At 54.3% G+C, this 19,164-nt stretch overlaps 1 protein-coding gene across 2 annotated transcripts in view; it reads right to left on the reverse strand.

Moving 5' to 3' along the window:
• Positions 1 to 352: 352 nt before the first annotated feature.
• SEMA4F (ssemaphorin 4F) overlaps positions 353 to 19,164 on the reverse strand; it is a 29,317-nt gene continuing 10,505 nt past the window's right edge. The window contains exons 2-15 of one of the 2 annotated variants that reach the window (XM_078394405.1): positions 15,553 to 15,704; positions 15,100 to 15,159; positions 14,477 to 14,575; positions 14,142 to 14,235; positions 11,879 to 11,993; positions 10,115 to 10,234; positions 9,847 to 9,989; positions 9,323 to 9,498; positions 8,605 to 8,752; positions 8,069 to 8,291; positions 7,804 to 7,913; positions 3,379 to 3,536; positions 3,079 to 3,137; positions 353 to 2,030 (exon numbers count right to left, since the gene is read on the reverse strand). In XM_078394405.1, coding sequence (XP_078250531.1) covers positions 1,417 to 2,030; positions 3,079 to 3,137; positions 3,379 to 3,536; positions 7,804 to 7,913; positions 8,069 to 8,291; positions 8,605 to 8,752; positions 9,323 to 9,498; positions 9,847 to 9,989; positions 10,115 to 10,234; positions 11,879 to 11,993; positions 14,142 to 14,235; positions 14,477 to 14,575; positions 15,100 to 15,159; positions 15,553 to 15,617 — 2,184 coding nt within the window. In that variant the 5' untranslated portion in view covers positions 15,618 to 15,704 and the 3' untranslated portion in view covers positions 353 to 1,416. The remainder of the gene's footprint in view (positions 2,031 to 3,078; positions 3,138 to 3,378; positions 3,537 to 7,803; positions 7,914 to 8,068; positions 8,292 to 8,604; positions 8,753 to 9,322; positions 9,499 to 9,846; positions 9,990 to 10,114; positions 10,235 to 11,878; positions 11,994 to 14,141; positions 14,236 to 14,476; positions 14,576 to 15,099; positions 15,160 to 15,552; positions 15,705 to 19,164) is intronic. The other variant, XM_078394406.1, reaches the window with a different exon arrangement.

Genomic DNA, 19,164 nt, shown 5'->3' on the forward strand with positions numbered 1-19,164 from the left:
TAGGTTTAAATTTCCATTTGATTTATTGGGTCTTAGAGAATAAATTACTTGTTTTTCCTGTTTTGTTGCTTTTTTCTGCTTCTGTGAACAGATTGTTGAAACAGTTCTTTTGCCTCTATGTGATAATCCCTGAAAAATTACATCCGACCCTATTTCTGTCACCCTTTAGTCTTGCTTGTCACCTGCCCTGAACAATTTGAAGTATTCCTTCCTTTCATCAGCCAGCTGAATGTTTCTTTTGACTATGGGAACTTCTTTTTGCATTCTTTGCTGATAACAAGAAGAATACACAGGAAGGGAGCAAGCATGTCAACACACCTGCAAAGGCCACGGGGAGGCGCCATGCCAAGTCTTTTTCAAGCTATCTTTTTTTTAATAAGTCACAAATTCAAGAACTTCAACAACAAAAATACAACAATAGAAGGACGCAACACCCGTTTTACAGTTAGGTGACCCCTGGCACTGCTTCTTGGGGAGCAGATACCCCACAAGACATTGGGGTGGGGGGTGGGGAAGAAGAGGTATGGGTGAGAGCCAGGATACAAGGTGGGAGGGAGGGGAAAGGAGTGGAAACATCGAGTTGGCCCCATCCCAAGGCTAGAAAGAACAGAATCGATGCCTCGTGAGTGGTGGTGGTGGGGTGGCTCTTCTGAAGTGCTTCTTCTGGGGCAGTGGAACAGGCACAGCTACCTTCCTATTTCTCAGGCAGCCGGCATATGCCAGGAAATGGGGAGCAGCTTCTGTCCAAAGCGTAGCTGCAGAATTGAGAACTGAAATGGAGGTGGACATAGGGGAGGTGCCTGGTCAGCCTCCCACCTTTCTCAGGGAACATTCCTGGTGCTGCCCTCCTGCATCTGAGCATCGTCTCAGCCTGGGCATCAGCCCTTCCCTGCTACTTTGGCACATCATACCAAACAGGTCTAAATCCCAGGAAATGGGCCAGTCCCTTTTGTACATCTGGGCTCCATGGGAGCTCATTTGTTCTGGCACCTATTTGAGAAACTAGCTGAGGAGCAGCAGCAGCAGCAACAGCAAATACAGCAGCAGCATGGTTTCAGGGAACCACAAATGGTTGCAAGTACACTCCTCAAAACAACTGTCTCACTCCTGGAAGCCACTGCTGGGCCCCTTTCACAAGACCCATGCCTTTCTGCACAGCTCTACGCCTCTGGCCTCCAAGAAGCAGGGCAGAGCTGCAGGAGAGGCCCTTAGGCCTCTTCTAAGTGCGATTTACTGGTCCCATCAGAGTGCCCTAGGTTCCCGCAGCGGCTCCAGCACAGAGCTATGCCCTACGCCCAAGTGAACGTCTCCTGTGGCCGGACTGTATTGATGCAGTGCCACGGGCGCAACTCTCCCCTTGCCAGGGGGGCATGCCCCTTGGGCGCTTGCAGCTGGGAGCAGCAGGCAGTCCCTCTTCTAGATGGAGGTCTCATCGCACTTGGCCAAGGGGACCCCTGTCAGGTAGATGCGGGCTTGCTCTGTGGTGTCCAGCTCGTTGATGTAGAGATGATGAGGGTAACCATTCAGGGCGCCGTTCTTGCTGGCTGTGGCCAGCGGGTGTCGCTCATCTTCAGGGGAGCTGGGGGTCTGTGGCTCGTGGCTGCAGCTCGTGGTGGTGGACTGCATGAGATCCAAGCCATTCCGTTCACGGCAGATGAGCTCCTGCTGGAGGCGCTCCCGTCGCCGCCGCTCTTGCAGGAGGAGGCAGCCGCTGCTGACTATGACCCCCAGCACAAAGCAGAGGATTCCCACCAGGACGGTGTAGCTGCGCTCCAAGGATTTCCCCCTGGCATTCACCACGCGGTAGGCTGCCACTACCCTGCCCGCACCAGACTCTGTACACCGGCATGTGTATTTCCCCAACGTGGACGCTGCCACTGTGAATTCTATGCTGTCGCTACGCAAGACGTAGGCTGAAGGGTCCTGGGAAGGCCACTGCCACTCGCACCTGGACCAGGTGGACTGAGGGCTGCAAGGCAGGACCACCCGGGCAGAAAGCAGGGCAGGTACTTCAACCATAAGGGCCGTCTCTGCCAGGAAGAAGACAAAAGGTCACTCACCGTCACCATTCAAGCGACCCGAGATTCAACCAGAACGTAATGGGTGGGTAGGTGGGTGTGCCAGCTGGGAGTGCTGGCCTCTGTCCTCCCTCTAGGAGGAGCTCTGCCCGGGAGATAACCCCTACCTTTGACATCACAAGGAATGGCCCTTTGGCGCAGCTAAGCTCCCCACCCACTATGGATTCATCTATAGCGGTGGGCCTCAACCTTGGTTAGCCCAGGTGTTCTTGGAAGGCAACCCCCAGAAACCCCAGCCATCCGAGCTAGTGGTGAAAGCTTCTGGGAACTGCAGTCCAAGAACACCTGGGTTTCACAAGGCTGGGAACCAGTGCTCTAGGTGGAGCACATGCTGGGACGCTCCTGGCGAGGCTGCATTCTCCAGGCCATGAGCTTTACCCATAGAACAAGACAAAACAGTGTGACTGAAGCAAAGTTGTAGGTTGCAAATGGAGATTGGTTCTGGAGTGAGAGCCAAGCTTAATCTCCTCATTAGAAAATTCCGTTCTGGATTGCTAGAAAGCAAAAGCTCTGTGCAGGGGCCTCATATGTGGCTCCTGCAAAACTTGGTACAAAACAAAGCCTCCTTCATCATTCCTAACAAGACCCTCTCCCCTTAACTCTGGACCTGATCCTCCTCCTCTCCCAGGAACTGTGCATATGAAGGATATGCCTGAGATTGGTCCCTTTTATGAGTCCATTCCAACGGGGTCTCTCCAATTGCAGGGTCACACCCGATCGGTCTTTGGGCTGCAGGCAAGTTCACCTTCTCCTTCACCTTCAAGACCGAAGCACAGATAACAGGGGGCCTAGACTTCCCTCTCATCTCTGGCAACTTGTCAGCTTCCTGGCTCGTGTCCTTCTAGATCCCCAATTTACCTGGAGCCCATCCCAAGGGCACTGCAGCTAAGTAAAGGAAGACCCCAAGTCAAGGAAGACCCCAAGGCAGCACTTAAGTGGCAAAAAAGTCCCTTGGATCTCTCTCTCTCTTTCTCTCTCTCTCTCACACACACACACCTACCTGTGTTCTCCAAGGGGCACAATGCAGGCACCTGTACAGATGCAATGTCCTGGATGAGCCTGAGAACAGAAAGAGAAAAGCTGCCAGGCAGGGGAAATGACTGACGCTCCCTCCTGCCTGCAGCCAGCCTAATGCCCACCAGGGGGTGCTCCATCTCAAACCTGATCCTCCCAGGGCTTCCAAGAGGCACCCGCAAACCGTCTGCAGACAGAGGCCCTGGGCCATTCCCAGGGTGCCCTCGCTGGCAGCCCGGCTCTGGACAGGCAGGCAAAACATTCAGATCCTCCCTAGATCACTTACCCAGCCTGGCTGTGGTGGTCCCAGCAAGCCTCCAGCTGCCTGTTCCAGGCACAGGCCGGATCCCTGGAAAGGATACAGTCCTGGCAGGTCTTATATGTGGCACAGCTGGAAGTGTTGACCTGGGTCACTTCTGTGTCAGATGCTACGTACAGCCAGTTCTGTGGGAAGGCAAGACATGGACACAAGGCCGGTCGGGGGGAAGGTCCAACTGATGACCCCTTCCCAGAAGTTTGGGCGAGGAGAGGGGTGCTGGGGTGGGACCGGCTGCTTTCTGCATCCCACCATTGCCACAGCTGTCAGGGCATCTGCTGCTCCCTCTTCCGTTGGCATGAGTTGGGAGAATCTCTTGTGGGGGTGGGGTGGCCTCAGAGGATCCCTTCAGGCCAGTCTGGGTATCTGGGTGGTGGTGGTTTTGAAATCAGGGCAGCGTCCTGAGGACAGATGTGAGGAAGAGGGCGAGGACATTCCTATCCCTGCTGGTGGGTCGCCTCGCCTCCCCTTGGCCATGGAAGATTCCCCCCCCCATCTCGCTATCGTGAAAGTGGGAGCTCTGTCAGATGTGGGGGGAGAGGCAGAGGGGGAGAAGGAGTGAGGACCCCTAAAGGAGGATAAGAGGGAGGGAGGCTCCAGAGAGGGGAAAGGAGGAGGAGGAGGAGGAAGAGAGAAGGGAGACAGCAGCCAAGGAGAAAGGTGAGGTCTGGAGGGACACTACGGAAGAAATGGAAGTCAAAGGAGGTCAGGTGGATATGAAAGCCCTGAAAGGGATGTAACCACAAGTGGACTGGAAGAAATTGGAACTTTTTATGCGAGTATCCAGGAGAAAATTGATCACGTATCAAAACAAGACACGCTGATAACCATGCATTTTGAACAGTATGGTGCAGATTTCTTTCTTTCTGGTGCAGACTTGTGATTTGCTGGTAATGTGTTAGGAAATCAAACCACAGCTAACTTGATTTACAGATTCTTACATTTTTAAGAGGTCAGTGCATGCAGAATGGATGGCCTCGGTGAGGTTCTTTTCTATCACATGGTCAGGGTAGCCCTCATCTCTTAACTGGCTTCTTAATGGCTTTGATTCATGAAAAACATCCTTTTTTTCTGCTGCAGTTTTTTTTATTTCTTAGAAACTGCTCATATGGCAAATGACATCTTAGTGATCTGGAGCGAGAGCAAGCAAATCTAAGGTATGTCTTGTGATCAGATGGTTTCCTGTGTATAATTTACCTCCTCCATTTTTTTTACAGTCAGATCTAAAAAAATGTATTTCTTTATAGAGTTTATCCACCAGAAAAAAAACTTGTTAGATCTCCTTCATTCCCCCTTCACCTTGCAAACACACCCTCTATTTCATGAAAAACAACCATTCTACAAAGGATTTTACAGAATCTGGGCCCACAGGGAACTCTGCGACACAACTTGGACACATGGTTTCAAGTTGCGAGTCGAGACCCAAGTCCCCCCACCTGGAAAAAAACCCTGAGTCAAGTCCAAGTCAAGTTGCTGGTGTGACTCAAGTCCAACTCGACAGGGACTGGCAAGTCTCAAGTCCCCATCCTGGTTAATCAGAGTGACCCTGGACAACAGCTGTGCCAGGTAACACCCATAAATGTGGGATCTTTCTCCCACTGTGTCCTAACTGGACCTGAGTACAGAGCAAAGCAAGGAAGAAGATTAAAGAAAGATCAAAAATCAAGAATATGTATAAAATATAGTGACTATATTTGTTAACTAAAAGTAATAATACGCTGGATGAATCTTCTTATTTTGAATAATGTACCATACATTAAAATTCCAGATGGTTGTTCCCAAGGCCACGTGAAAATGGCAATAATGTGTTGTTGCTTTGTACATCCCCCTAAACTCAGCCCAAAATTCATTGGGTACTTTCAGACTGAAATAAAGTGATGCATAACATCCTGAGACTGGTCTCTCCTTTACAATTGATAACCACAGGTGACTGGAATGCAAGAGTAGAAAACATAGCAGACTCCAACAATGCTGGAGAACTGGGCACAAGGGTCTGAATTCAGGAAAGTATCTCCTTGCTTTCGTAAAGCTAGCAGCTACTTCAGTGAAACCAACAATTACTTTCTAGCAAATGGAATTATAACTTTAGGCAGCCTAACAGATGCTCGCACATGTGGATGTCACCAGATGGCTATTACAGAAAGCTGATAGACTATACACCTGGAAGCAGATGACAGAGAAGCTCTATTCTTTCTGGCTACTAGAGCAGGCCAAAGACTAGCTGAAGAAAACCAGTTTGTGCTTTGTTAATTGCAGTAAAGCCATCAACTGTATGGCTCAGGAAGAGCCATGAATCAGTCTAAAGGAGAGGGATGTGCCACATGTCTTGATGAGTAACTTGTCCTTGGAAAGGAAGCTATCTTTAAGATGGAAAACATTATCACATAAGGATGCCTTTCAGTCTATAGGCACAATGTATAGTACAAAAAAATGGATCAGATTCAAAGGAAGGAGGAGTGGAAGTGAATGGAAGATACATGCAGTTTAAGATAGACAGACACACACACCCCACTGCCAGAGGGAAACAACAATGACTTCAAACAGCAACTGGAGTAGGTGGGTGGGTCAAAAGCAGCTGCATATTGTGAAGACAAAAATCATGTCTACCAAAGAATTATATAATGTTAATGTTGTCAGAGAAGAAATCAAAGCTGTTAAAAGGTTTCCTATACAGTGGTGCCTCGCATTACGACGTTAATTTGTTCCAGCAAAATTGTTGTAGAACAAAAACGTTGTAATGTGAAAATAAAAAGCCCATTGAAACGCATTAAAACCCGTTTAATGTGTTCCAATGGGCTGGAAACTCACCATCCAGTGAAGATCCTCCATAGGGCGGCCATTTTCGGTGCCTGTGCGGCGAGGAATCCGTCCCAGAAAACAGCGGGGAGCCATTTTATTTACCCGGCGGCCATTTTTAAACCGCCGATCAGCTGGAGGAAAATCGTCATTTTGCAAAGAATCTGTTCCTGAAGCAGGGAGCCGATCATCGCAAAGTGAAAAAACCTCATTCAGACCATCGTTTTGCAATCGCAATTGCAATCGCAAAAAGATCATCGTAATGCGGTTTTGTCGTAATGCGGGGCAATCGTAATGCGAGGCACCACTGTAGTTTGGTTCAGTCATCAGACCAAATGCAGACTTCAGCCAAGAAATCAGAAAAAGGGCACCTATTTAGAAAAGTGGCTATCCAAGAACTGGATAAGATCCTTAGTTAGAAAGCCAAGACCAAAAGGACTCACACGGTGTGCAGTATTTCTGACCTGACCCAGGCTGTCAATGACAGGATCTTCTGGAATTTACAAATTCATAAAGTCATCTTAAGTTGGAAGCAACATGACAGCTCATAACAACAGCAATGGATGACAGCAGGCCATTCATGCCTTTTCCCGCTGTCTTCTCTTTGAGAAGTCATGGATCCCAAAAAGGCCCTCCCCTCTCATTGGCCAACCACCAGACCTGCTTAGGGGCATGGGTGACCCCATGTGAAAAAAAATCTAGGCCTCTTTATAGACTGTAGCAAAAAAATAACAGATGCAATACTTAGTTGTTATCCACGAAAATCTACTGCCTAGAAAAAGGGAACTACAGTAATAGTGTCCCTCTGGTTCTGCTTTGTGCAGACCTCACCTCCAAGACTAGATCCATTTCGGGCACCTCCGTTTAAGAGGGATATGAGCAAGTGGGAATATGTCCAGAGAAAGGCAAATTAGAAAGAAAGAGAGAGAGAAAGAGATAGATAGATAGGTAGACAGACAGACAGACAGACAGACAGGCAGGCAGGCAGGCAGGCAGGCAGGCAGGCAGGCAGGCAGGCAGGCAGGCAGGCAGGCAGACAGACAGATCTGGAAACCAAGCCCTATGAGGACCAGTTGGGGGGCTGTGTGTCTTTAATCTCGATAAGAAAAGGCCAAGCGGCAACAGAATAACGGTCTTGTGCTATCCAGAGGACTGTGAAGGGGAAGAGGAGACCAGCTTGTTTTCTGTGGCTCAAGAGGAAAAGACCTGAAATAACTGATCCAAATAGCAAGGAGGAGATTTCAGGTAAACATTAGGCAGTTTCTTGCCAAGAGCTTTTTGTGAATAAAACTGAATACCAGAGGTGATGATGGATGCAGCTTCACTGGATGTTTCTAATCCGGGTTAGGTGGCCTCAGATTCCCGGCTTCCGTCAGGGCCTGGACTCACTGACCTCTGGGCTTCCCCCTCCAGCTCTCGAGAGCTACCACTCCCCAAGGAAGCCAAAGCCTCCTTCCTCAAGGAGATGGGTGGGGAGAAGCCCCAGGGTCAGCAGGCCACCCTTTCCTCCTCCAGACCGTCCTTAAAGGGGGGGGGGAGTTTTCAGGGCAAGAAGAAGCCACCTCCGCAGCCCAGCCAGCCTCCTGGGAACTGTCTCACCTGGTGGAGCTTCAGGTGGCGGACGGGCTGAGGTGTTGCAAAGAGCACGAGGTCCTCGAGGAGGGACAGCCGAGGCCCGATCTTCACAGCTTTGTGCAGGTGGCCGTTCTCTGGGGGAGCAGAAAAGCAGGTCGGGCTCTGCTCTTAGGCCGCCCTTTCTGTCCGGCCAGCTGCCCCAGGGCACCCCAGTCCCACCCATCAGGGAGAGTGCCACCCTGGCCCTCTTTGCTTTGCTTTGGGGGGGGGTCTCCCTCTGCCCCCTCACCTGTGCCCAGGTACAAAACAGGGTGTTCCTGTCCAGAGAGGGCCTTGACTCGGTGAACAGCCAGGCGTTGGTAGCTGGTGCCAGGCACTACCAGCAGTGGGCTGTGGTCCAGCGGGTAGACCAGCTCATCCATCAGTGGGTGGTCACGAATGAAAGTCAGGACACGGTCTGGGAGGGCCAGCGAGGAGCTGATGCCTTCGGTCTTCAAGCTGCTGGTGATGCACTGTGGCGGGGGGGGGGGGAGAGACAGGCCGCTCTGAGGGCAGGACCTCCCCAGGCCCTGAGAAGTGAGCCATGGCCTCCCAAGAGAGGGACCTTCACGGAGCGATCCGTCCAGAAAAAGGGTCCTCTGGCCCTCGGGACACCCGCCCTCCCTGCCGGCCCAAAGGGAGTGGGCACTCAGTGGGCTGCAGATCTGGGATCTGGCCCAAGTAGCACCCGTACCCCCTGCCGCTGCCCTCCCCTGGAATCATGGCAGGAGAAAGGGGTTCAGCTCAAGGGGGGGGCACTTCCTTCAAGGGACAGGCACCACTTACTGCCCCTGGGCGTGGGTCAGGAACGTCCCCTGGCAGGACGCTGGTCCACTTGTCACAGTCCCTCCGGAACTCCTTGAAGCGGCCGCCCATGGCTCTCTGGATCTCCTGCGCGCTGTAGGCACAGATGGCGGAGCTGCTCCCCTCTCTCCTGCAAGGGGGCAGGAGTAGGTCTTGTTCAGCAGGGGCTGGGAGAGCAAGGGCCCCCTTGCCTCCTCTGGACTAGCCCGAGGGCACCCCCTCCCAGTCGCCGGTGGAAGCCACCTGGGGACAGCTCAGGGGCCCTGGCCATCCTCCCAGCCAGATCTACCCTGCAAAAAAAAGAGAGGGGGGCCTCCGCCCCGCCCCCAAAGCCCCCTCTCCCCCCAAAGCCAGCTCTGCCATCCCAATAGCTGTTCTCTCTGGGCGTTCTTCTCACAGAAGCCAAGAGAAAGCTGGACGGCTTATTGGGGTTTGGGGTTCTTTTTTTTTTTAAGAGAGTTTTATATTAAGAATTCAGTTACTCCTGTTTTGGCAGCGCACAAGGTCCCTTCTTTCCTGCCCCTCTGGTGAGAAAAGGGGGGGCACACGGCCACTCGCCCCTCCAGGGGGCCTTTCGTTTTGCTGGGTGGGAACGGGGGTCTGAGCTGTCCCACTCGAGAGCTATGCCCCCCTGAACAGCCCCCTGAGACCCTCACCCACGCGGTCACACCCGGCAGGATGGCTCCTGGCCCACTCTCACCCTTGGGCTACAAAGGCCCCGTAGAAGACGGTGGCGTTCCCGTGGTCCGAGGGCAAGGGGGCCACGTCCTTCAAAATGTTGAAGACGGTGCCACTCTCAGGATCCGAGCAGACCAGCTGGGCCTTCAGGAAGGTGGTCCACCTCTTCTGCAGAGTCTTCTGGCCCCCCAGGTCTCCCTAGAAACAGGCGGTTGGTGGCAAGTGATGTGGGGGGGGACTCCGAGCAGAAGGGGCACCCACAGGACCTGACTGCACACCCCGACCCCAACACGCACCCCTACACAAAGATGCCAAGGAGTGAAGGAGTCTTGGTCGCGGAAGTGGCTGGCCATGCGCAATAAGGAGCGAAACAGCAGCCCCCTCCCTCCCTCAAAAATATTCTGGAAGAGGCCAGAGTAGCAGCACTCTCTCTCTCTCTCTCTCTCTCTCTCTCTCTCTCTCTCTGTATGCGTGTGAGAGGCAATCACCACTCCAGACACTTTTAGGGTCTCTTGGCTGAGTCCCACTTCATCCCCCCTTTCCTACCTTGCAGACGCGAGCAACTCGGGCCACCTTGACTTTTTCATAGTAGTCGTATTCGCGAGCTGTTTCCGTAAAGAAGAAGTAGATCTTGTCCTCTTCCCCCCTCTCGCCCTCCCGCAGAAACGCTGAGGCCACAAACTCAGGATCTGGACAGAGACAGGGAGAGGGTAGACATCCCATCGAGGCCCTCCCCAGCTCCCCGCCCCCCCGAAATGCCCCCACAGGCCCTCTTGCCCAGCCCTCTCGGCCAGGCCTGCGGCTGCCCACTCACCGTTCAGCCACGTCACGGAATTTTCAGTCCGGATGGCCTCCCCGTGGCTCCCCGTGGCTCTGGCAATGATGGGCTCTGTCCCGAGGAAATTGCTCACTGTGGCCACGTACAGGGCTCCATCTAAAAGGCAAGAGGCATGGAGGGTGGCCGAGGCAGGACCCCCCTGGCTCAGAGGCAAAAGGCTGGAGCCTGCCCCACAGGGGCGCTTGCCAGCAGCCGCCTGCCGGCACGATCCCTTTAGCCGCCACTACCGAGGGCAGCAGATCCCAGTGGCACGTCGTGGAAGAGACACGCCACCCTCGACCAGTCACGGCGCTGTGTGAAAAAGCCAGCAGCACCCCGGGCCCTGGCGAGCCTGGATGCTGTATGCTGGGGGGGGGGGGGGCACCAGCAAGGAGGCCCGGCCAAGTGCAGGTGGACAGGCTGCGATCCGAAGAGGGGATCTCCCCACAAACAGAACCTGTGAAAGGGAGCCCCCCCCTCTGAAGGCAGCTGCTTGAAAATGGATTTCCTGTGAGGGGGGCATACCTCTAATCAGCCCCCTTTCTCCAGACTCGAGAGCTGCTTGCCACAGCCTCCCCCAGTGAGGCAAAACAAAGCCCGGCCTAGGCCAAGACACACGCACACATCCCAACCTCCGCAGGGCAAAGAGAGGCTCTCATTGCATGTTACACAAGGAAGGACCTTTCTCCTCAGACAAGCTTTCTTTTAACGACTGGGTGCCCGAGTTGGATTTTTAAATAGATGGTTGTGCCTTCCTGCTTTGAATGTGTTTTTGGTGTTGCTTTTGTTTATTGTCTTTTAGTGGTGCACTTCTAACGGCGCGCAAAATTCTCTGATTCTGTTTTTTAATCTAATCTGGTAAATAGGAAAGCCAAATAGCATTGCATACACCGGGGGGGGGGGAGGAAAGTTTTAGGGGTAGGCTCAGACTTCCTCCCTTTTTAAATTCACTGACCAATCAGTTGAGATGGAGAATGCAGGATCTGTTGCACTTGTGACACCTGTGGCATGTTTGTTTTCTTGCCAACAAGATGCCGGGGTAGAAATGCTCTAAGTGTTAGTTGGTGGTCCTCTTGGAAGACAAGGTCCAGCAGCTGGAGGCCTATGTTCTAATCTCCGCACTCTTAGGGGGCAGGCCGGGTAGGTGGGGCTCGTCAACCTTGGAAGGCAGCCCATCTAGGAGAAGGAAAACTCTGATTTCAAACCTCCACTGCCTCGTGGCTATATCCACTGATGGAAAAGGCTTCAGGAGTTAACCTCGAGGTAAAATCCGGAGCCGGTGTCCCGGAGGCAGTTCGTGTTGTTCTGGCAACTCCTGTGATGTTGCTGGAACTAGTTGTATTGGCTCTTGCCTTTCCATTGGACTACTTTAGCGATGTGGAGAGGGGGGATCTGCTGCTTGGGTAACAGCCTATCCTGCATATTAATTTGCCCAGGCTTCGTGCTCTGGAGAGGACACTCCAGCTTCACATACAGTGTCAAAACAACATGGGAAGTAGCAGTTAGCAGTTATAAGTCTTTACTCAATTGGCATAGAGCATGATGCCAAGAGCTACTTCCAACAGTGGGAGAGGTCATTGCACCTCACTAGGTAGCTACCACCTGCCTTAAGCTGGGCAGCCCCAGCCAGTAAGGTGCTACTGCACCATGATCTGTTAACCTCATGGGGTGCATGGGGTTTAGGGTGAAAGCCGACAAGCAGATCGATAACCCTGCACCATGCAATGATCGTAAGAAAACTTCTGCCCTAAAGTTGGGTACCTGGAATGTTCAGACCATGACCCTTGGCTTTGATGACATGCAGGAAATAGATGACGCATGCAAGACAGCTGTCATAGACATGGAACTGAGTAAACTGCGGATGGACATTGTTGCCCTGCAAGAAACGAGATTGCCAGACATGGGATCTGTCAAAGAAAAAAACTTCTCATTCTTCTGGCAGGGAAAACCATCGAATGAGACCAGGGAACATGGTGTTGGCTTTGTAGTCAGAAATACTCTCTTGAGATCCATTGCTCCACTACTGTGGGAAGTGAAAGAATCCTGTCTCTGCAGCTCCACTCATCAGCGGGACCGGTCACCCTCATCAGTGCATATGCACCAACACTGTCGTCCACAACAGAAGTCAAGGACAAATTCTATGACAATCCGGCAGCTACAATAAAAAAAATCCCTGAAAGAGAGCCACTGTTCATCCTCTGAGACTTTAATGCTAGAGTTGGTGCTGATCACAATTCTTGGCCCACTTACTAAACCAACTTTAGCAGAAATAAAAGTGGCCTTGGATTCCCTCCCCTCTGGCAAGGCACCTGGGAAGGATAACATCCCTACTGAAGTGCTGTAAAGAAATCATCACCACCAAGCTGTACGAAATCTTTTGTCTTTGCTGGAGGGAAGGTGGAGTACCACAGGGCATGAAGAATGCAAACATTGTCACATTGTATAAGAACAAAGGCGACAGGGGTGACTGCAATAACTATTGTGGCATCTCTCTTCTCAGTGTTGTAGGGAAGCTACCTCCCCATATTGTGCTGAAGAGGCTGCAGGTGCTTGCAGACAGAGTCTATCCAGAATCACAGTGTGGATTTCGAGCTAACAGATCCACCACCGACATGCTATTCTCCCTCCGACAGTTGCAGGAGAAATATAGGGAACAACAACAACCACTCTTAGCGGCCTTCATAGATCTCAGAAAAGGCCTTTGACTTGGTTAGCAGGGACGGCCTTTTTAAAATACTTCCCAAGATTGGATGTCCACCTTGACTCCTTAACAGCATCAGGTCCTTTCATGAGGAAATGAAGGGCACTGTAGCTTTTGATGGCTCAACCTCAGATCCCTTTGACATCCGAGGCGGAGTGAAACGGGGTTGTATCCTCGCACTGACCCTGTTTGGGATCTTTTTTGCTGTCATGCTGAAGCATGCCTTTGGAACTGCAGCAGAAGGTGTCTATCTCCGGACTAGATCAGATGGAAAGCTCTTTAATCTCTCAAGATTGAGAGCGAAGACCAAAGTCCAGTTGAAATTCTCAGCCACACCAGACACTGTTCCAAGTCCTCCATATAGAGCATGTTACCATAGTCTCTCGAGACTGAAGGAGGCCTAATCTCGTCTTTTAGTGGTGGTATCTGTTTGATCCTTTCCAGTATTTGTACACTTGCTGTTTTTAGCTTTCAGTATTGTCTTTTAACTATGTGAACCGCTTTGGGTCCTTCTTAAGGAGAAAGGCAGGGTAAAAATATTAGGGAGGGAGGGAGGTTGTTCTACCAGTCAATTTCATTTTTAACAGACCCTCATGTACACAGGCAACAGTGATGTCAATGGGTTTCCTGCACCTCAGGCCTCCTTCCCCTGCTTGGAGAAAGCTGCCTCTCCTCTGCACCTCTGGAGGCAATGCCCTCCCAAACCCCCCCCCCCGGCACTCCATAAGGGCAGAAGCCTGGCTTGTAACTCTCTGCCTCACAGCCACTCCCTCGAGTGCTCTGGCCATTGTTCCCACATCCTTGTGGCTGCTTCTGCCTTTCCTCCCCACGGCCAAGGTGGAGAAAGGAAAGCCATGTCCTCTCGTGCCAGGCCTTGCCCTCAGCCCCCCCCCCCGCCATCCTGTTTTCCAAACCTCAGGGTTCACAGAGCCCCCCCCCCCGGCTCTCCTGGTTGAGGGCAGAGCAACGGAGGAACAGGTTTTTGCAGAGGACGGCCAGGAGCACAGCCATCCTTCGCTTACCCTTTTCTTCAGGATGCTCCCTTTGTTCAGGGCTAGCCCATGCTCTGCCTGGCACTACAGCCCTGAGGGCAGAGCGAGCTAGGAATAAAAGGGGCCTCTGTTCCCATGATGGTCTGGAAGGCTGAGGCCCTCCGGCTGTTGCTTCGCTGGAGGCACAGACAGACACGCAGCTCCCAGGCCTCTCCTGGGCTTGAGGCTGCCTTGCCTTCCTTTGCCCGCCTGGGACTCTGGGTAGGCTCCTGCCTGGAGCAGATGGACCCCGCCGGTGCCGGCACCCCCACCAGCCACCCCAAAAACGTACCTGCCATGATAGCCGAGGATGGCTGCAGGGGCTCAAAGGGACACTTCTTCCTCCCTGTCTCCAGTCGCTCCACCAGGCGGAACTCACTCGCTTTCTGTGAGGGAGACAGACAGACAGACAGATGGGCATATGGACAGAAGCCGGTAGGGGAGGAGGAAAAGGGGCGCTTGCCCCTCCGTTCTGCTGCCAGACCTTCCCACTGAACTTGGGGGGTTGGCCCCTAGCAGGAGAGCAGGCCCCCTCCCCAAGGCAGGGCCAGAGCGGTCACTCTCCTGGTTGAAAGGCAGCGGCACTGAGCCCCAGGGGAGGGTCCGGCCACCCCTCCGCCTACTCACGATGTAGCCGCACTGGGGGTCAAAAGCGAAGGTACCGCAGACGAAGAGGTGGCTCCGGTTGGCAAAGTCCAGGAGTCGTACAAAATTCTGGCACTCCGCCTGCGAGAGGCAAGAAGGTAGAGCACAGAGGTGGTGGAGGGGGTGCTGGAGGAAGGACCCCCCCCAGTCCTTGCCCCCATGGCATGAGGGACGGGGGCAGAACCCCATTCCGGGGTCAGGGGAAGCTCGCTGCTCATCCCTCCCCCACTGCCAAACACACCCTGCAGAATGGAGCTTGGGAGCCCCCCTTGAGGGAGGGGGCATGGCCGGCCTGAGAAAGCCGCCCGCTGGGGGGCCAAGGGGGCCTCGGCAGCCCCTGGCACAGCAGATACCTCTGTCAGCGGCTGCTCCCCAGAGCCAGGTCCATTCCTGGAGGGGTCAGGGCGGCCCAGTCAGAGCCAGTGATGGGGGGGGAATGGCCCTGAGCCCTCCAACCACCAGCTCTCCGTGAGGCCCTAGATGGCAGTCCCTGGAAGGGCGGATGGGGCCCTCCAGAACCAGGGCCTCCCAGGCAGAAGACGCTGCCCCCTCCTCTCCCTGGCCGACACCCACGGCTGTGCCCCCCCCCCAAGAGCAGGACTTGCCTCTTCCTTCCCCTTCTGCATGCAGGAATCCTGGTGAGCCTTTGGAGCCGTCCAGGAAATCTGCAAGAGCCCAAAGGAATGTCGGGGGGGGGGTTAGCAGGCAGGGCGGGGAAAGGGGTCCCGATGCCCATGCTAGGAGTTCCCTGCCCTCCCAAGCCCAAGGGAGGGAAGGAAAGAGGGGCCGACACCAGGTCCTCCCCCCTCCGGGGCCTGGCAAGAGTCTTCTCCCACACCCACACCATTCCCCATCTGTCTGGCTCAGTGTGTGTGTGTGTGTGGGGGGGGAGGACAGAGTGACCAGGCCAAGCAGCAGCCGTCAGGGGAGGGGGGCACTTTTTCTGTCCCCCCCCCAATGCCATGACAAGGGGAAGTCATGTGTCAGAGTGCTCTTCCCCCCCCCCCCACTGCACCTTCTTGCCAGAGAGGAAAAAGAGTCCGGGGAGGGCGGCTCACCTTCTTGGGACGCTGGTCGATGGCCCCCAAGGGGAGGGCAAAGATGGCATTCCTGGCGCCCACATAGAGAGTGCGCGCGTGGGGGTCCACCCGGAGGACGCCGTAGTGCGAGACGCCGGTGGGGGAGAAGCGCCGCACCAGCCGGTCCACCTCTGTGGTGAGGAGAACCGAGGGGGGGGTGAGGGGCCTGTGCGGGACTCCATCTGCCCACGTGAAAGCGGGGAGGGGGAGGCGACAAGGGGCTCAGTCAAAGAGAAGCCACCGGCACCCACAGAGTCGGCGGGCACCGAAGGGCTGGGCCTTGGCTCCACGCCCCAAGCCTTCGGGGCCCCTCCTGCTTTTCAGGACTGCTGCAAGCCGGCATGAGAGGGAGCCCTACATGTATTCTGGGCAAAGAATGGGGCAGGAATGGGGCAGGAATAGGGCTGGGCTGGAGCACACCTCCTTTCCTTGAGCCAGACGGGGAGCCAGAAGCAGCTCCGCCCTGCCCTGCCCCAGATGTAGCAGGAGGGGGGGAGGGGAGGAATTGGGGGGGGGGGGAGAGAGTACCACCTCTGGTCTCTGTCTTCCCAGGATGAGGAATGGGCCGGAATGGGCCGTTAGCCACAGGCCAGGCTTCAAGGCGCTGGGACCAGCCTACCCCCCCCAGCCCCTCTCCCTCTGGTGGCCCTGCGCCACTTGAGTCCAGCCACAACCACTGCCCTGGCGTGCCCACTGCGGTGGCTGCAGGAAGCGCGCCTCCCGTGCTCAGCAGTCCCCAGGGCACCCTTGCCAGCAGCCACTTCCAGGGCTTTGACCGCCAGCCAGCCAGCCCGTCAGGCAAAGAGGGAGGGAGGGAGGGAGGGAGGGAGGGGGCCCCTCCAGCACGGGTGACGCAGCTTTGCAGCCAGAATCTGACAGGAGAAGACCGGGGAGCCCCGGGGAGGGGGGCCTCTCCACCCTCCCCCAACCCTTCCGTAAAAACCATTTGGGGGGGCAGCCATGAGACTCTGCGGACCCTGAGGGGACGCCTCCCGCCCCTCTGCTCTTAAGGCAGCCGCAAAGCTAACCCATGGGCTGCTGGGCCACTGGGCCGCCCCCTCCCAGGGCTGAATCACAAAGTGGGGGGGGGGGAAGACCCAAGCTCAGAGATCAGGAGAGCAGAAGGAGGAAAAGACGGAGCCCCTCTGAGGGGGTCCAACAACAGTCTTCATCAAGAGGGATGAAGGAAGGCCAGGCCAAAAGGACACTACTCCAGTATTTTAAGTTTTTACCCTACCCATCGGGGGGCCAGGCCACTAGACTGGGTGGCTTACGACAAACAACACGAATATAAAATAAAATAAAATTCAGTAATAAACATCCATTTAAAACAAAAGAAAAACAGATCCTATCCTATTAATAGATTTAAAAAAAACCACTGACACAGAAGATGGCAGTGAAACAGAGACAATTAACCCCAAAATAACAAGATGTAAATAATTAGAGGAAATGAAATTAATGGGGCAAGCCTGTAACCTCGGGGGGGTGGGGGTTTCTTTCTTTCCTCCCCACCTGCTCCGAGGCTGAAGAGAAACGGCTGCCCGCCAGACGGTGCTCTGCGAAAACCCCTGGGAAGGCCAAGCCCTGAGTGTGGGAACCCGATCCCTGGGGAAGCGCAGCGCCTGCCAGGGCAGAGAAGGCCGCGGACTGCGCTGGCTTTCCCTTGCTGAGAAACCCACGCCTCCTCTCCAACGGGGGGGGGGGGGGGACGACGACTCTGCCAGAACTCACCTCCTACAGCTGCTTGTCGGAAGCCACAACACTCCCCAGCTGGAGTTCGCGCTTTCCTGCAGCTGCAGCAGCAGCAACAGCAGCGGCAGCGGCAGCCACACACACCCAAATGGAGCCCGTGGGCTGGGCATGAAGCCTGCGCATCCTCCGCCCCCCCCCGCTCCCCCCAATGCTCTTAGAAGCCTGTGCACGTGTTGGCCTGGCCAGGTGCCGACAGGAAAAGCAGCAGCACCTTTGGAAACCGCCAAAAGAATAGGAGCACCCCTGCCGTGGCTTAGGTGGGGAGGCCTGTTTGGGGGCCCCTTCAGTCGAAGCTCCACACGTGCGCAACTCAGAACATGTCAGAAACGACAGCTTTTGGATACACCCACATCGGTTCAAATCCACAAGGGAGAGGCTCAGCATGTCAGAGGCTTTCAGCACACGTTGGTAAATGAGGTGCAAATGAAGTAAGTGTGTGTGTGTGTGTGTGTGTGTGTGTGTGTGTGTGTGTGTGTGTGTGTGTGTGTGTGTGTGTGTGTGAGAGAGAGAGAGAGAGAGAGAGAGAGAGAGAGAGAGAGAGAGAGAGAGAGAGAGAGAGAGAGAGAGAGAGAGACAGGGCAAAACTGGCCCCCAGTCACCACCTCCTACAAGACAGACCCAAAGGAGAACAGGACCGAACACCAGCAGCCGGCCAGCCTCTCCCGGCTGGGGCTACTCAAAACTCACTGCAACGGCCCCCATTCCAAGAAACAACTTTTTCCTCTCCAAGGCTTTGAGGGGCAAGCCTGCACTTCCCACTCCCCACCCCGATCTGCAGCCACTAATGCCACGCGACAGGACACCCCATGTGGGCACAGGGATGGGAACAATATGGTGCACCTGCTCTGGAGGCCCCAACAGGGTCACCTAGGGAACATCAGGGGGCACCTTGCCTTCTTCCCCTCCTCAGATGATCATCATGGGCTGTTCTCAGCCAGCCATCTGGGCAAGGAAATCAACGGGCAGAAAAATCTGCCCTCGGAAACAGCAACAGACCAAAGCCAGCCTCAGGCCGTCTCTGTCTCCCAAGTCACTCTGTCACCGCTCTCAGCGTCGCTTAGAGAGGAAAAAGGAATCACGCCGGGCGGGTCGCAGTGGGGCGTGCGTGCCAGGGTCCGAGAGGGAGGCCACTGACATGGGCTTCAGCCTTATGTTCCAGTGGGCATGAGGCCTGTGGGCCAGGCATGGCCCTCAATGGCATATCTATGGTTGCCCCCAGGACTCACCTTGTCCCCAGTCCCTCTGCATGGCCCGCAACTTTAAAAGGTTTAAAAATAAAAATGTGCCAATTGCACTTCTTTGACCATATATTCCCCTTTCATCTCCCCTCTCCCTCCCACTAGCTGGCAAATCTGGAAAACATCCCTTAACCCCTTGGAGATCACCCAGCCTTATCTAGACCCTTGAACAACTAAAACTGATTAGCTCACTATAAACACATTAATAAAGTTAGTTTTCTCTATGTTGTTGTACTGCCCAAAAGTTGCTTTTTAGGGCAGACCTTGAGCCTACTCCCCAGGAACAGAAACCATCCACACCTGCCCTTCAGAAGCCGCCTCCTAGCCCTTCGCAGCCCCACACATGAGCCCATCCCCTTCTTGACTGCCAGAAGGTTCGTTTAACGCCCAGTGTTTATTATGTCTGTTCATGACACTGCTGTGAGCCAAAGAATTCTCTTTTGGGGTCGATATGGCCACCATCCCCTTGTTTCTTGGCTCATTTGGCCCCACACCACAGACCACAGGCACCATCTATGGGACCCTGTGGGCCTGCATAGGGTGAATACGGCAGGCCCTGCATCATGCTTGAGACCTCAAAATAAATGCGCTGGCTTTCACT

The sequence above is a fragment of the Pogona vitticeps genome, chromosome 5, assembly GCF_051106095.1.
Source record: "Pogona vitticeps strain Pit_001003342236 chromosome 5, PviZW2.1, whole genome shotgun sequence".
NCBI lineage: Eukaryota > Metazoa > Chordata > Lepidosauria > Squamata > Agamidae > Pogona > Pogona vitticeps.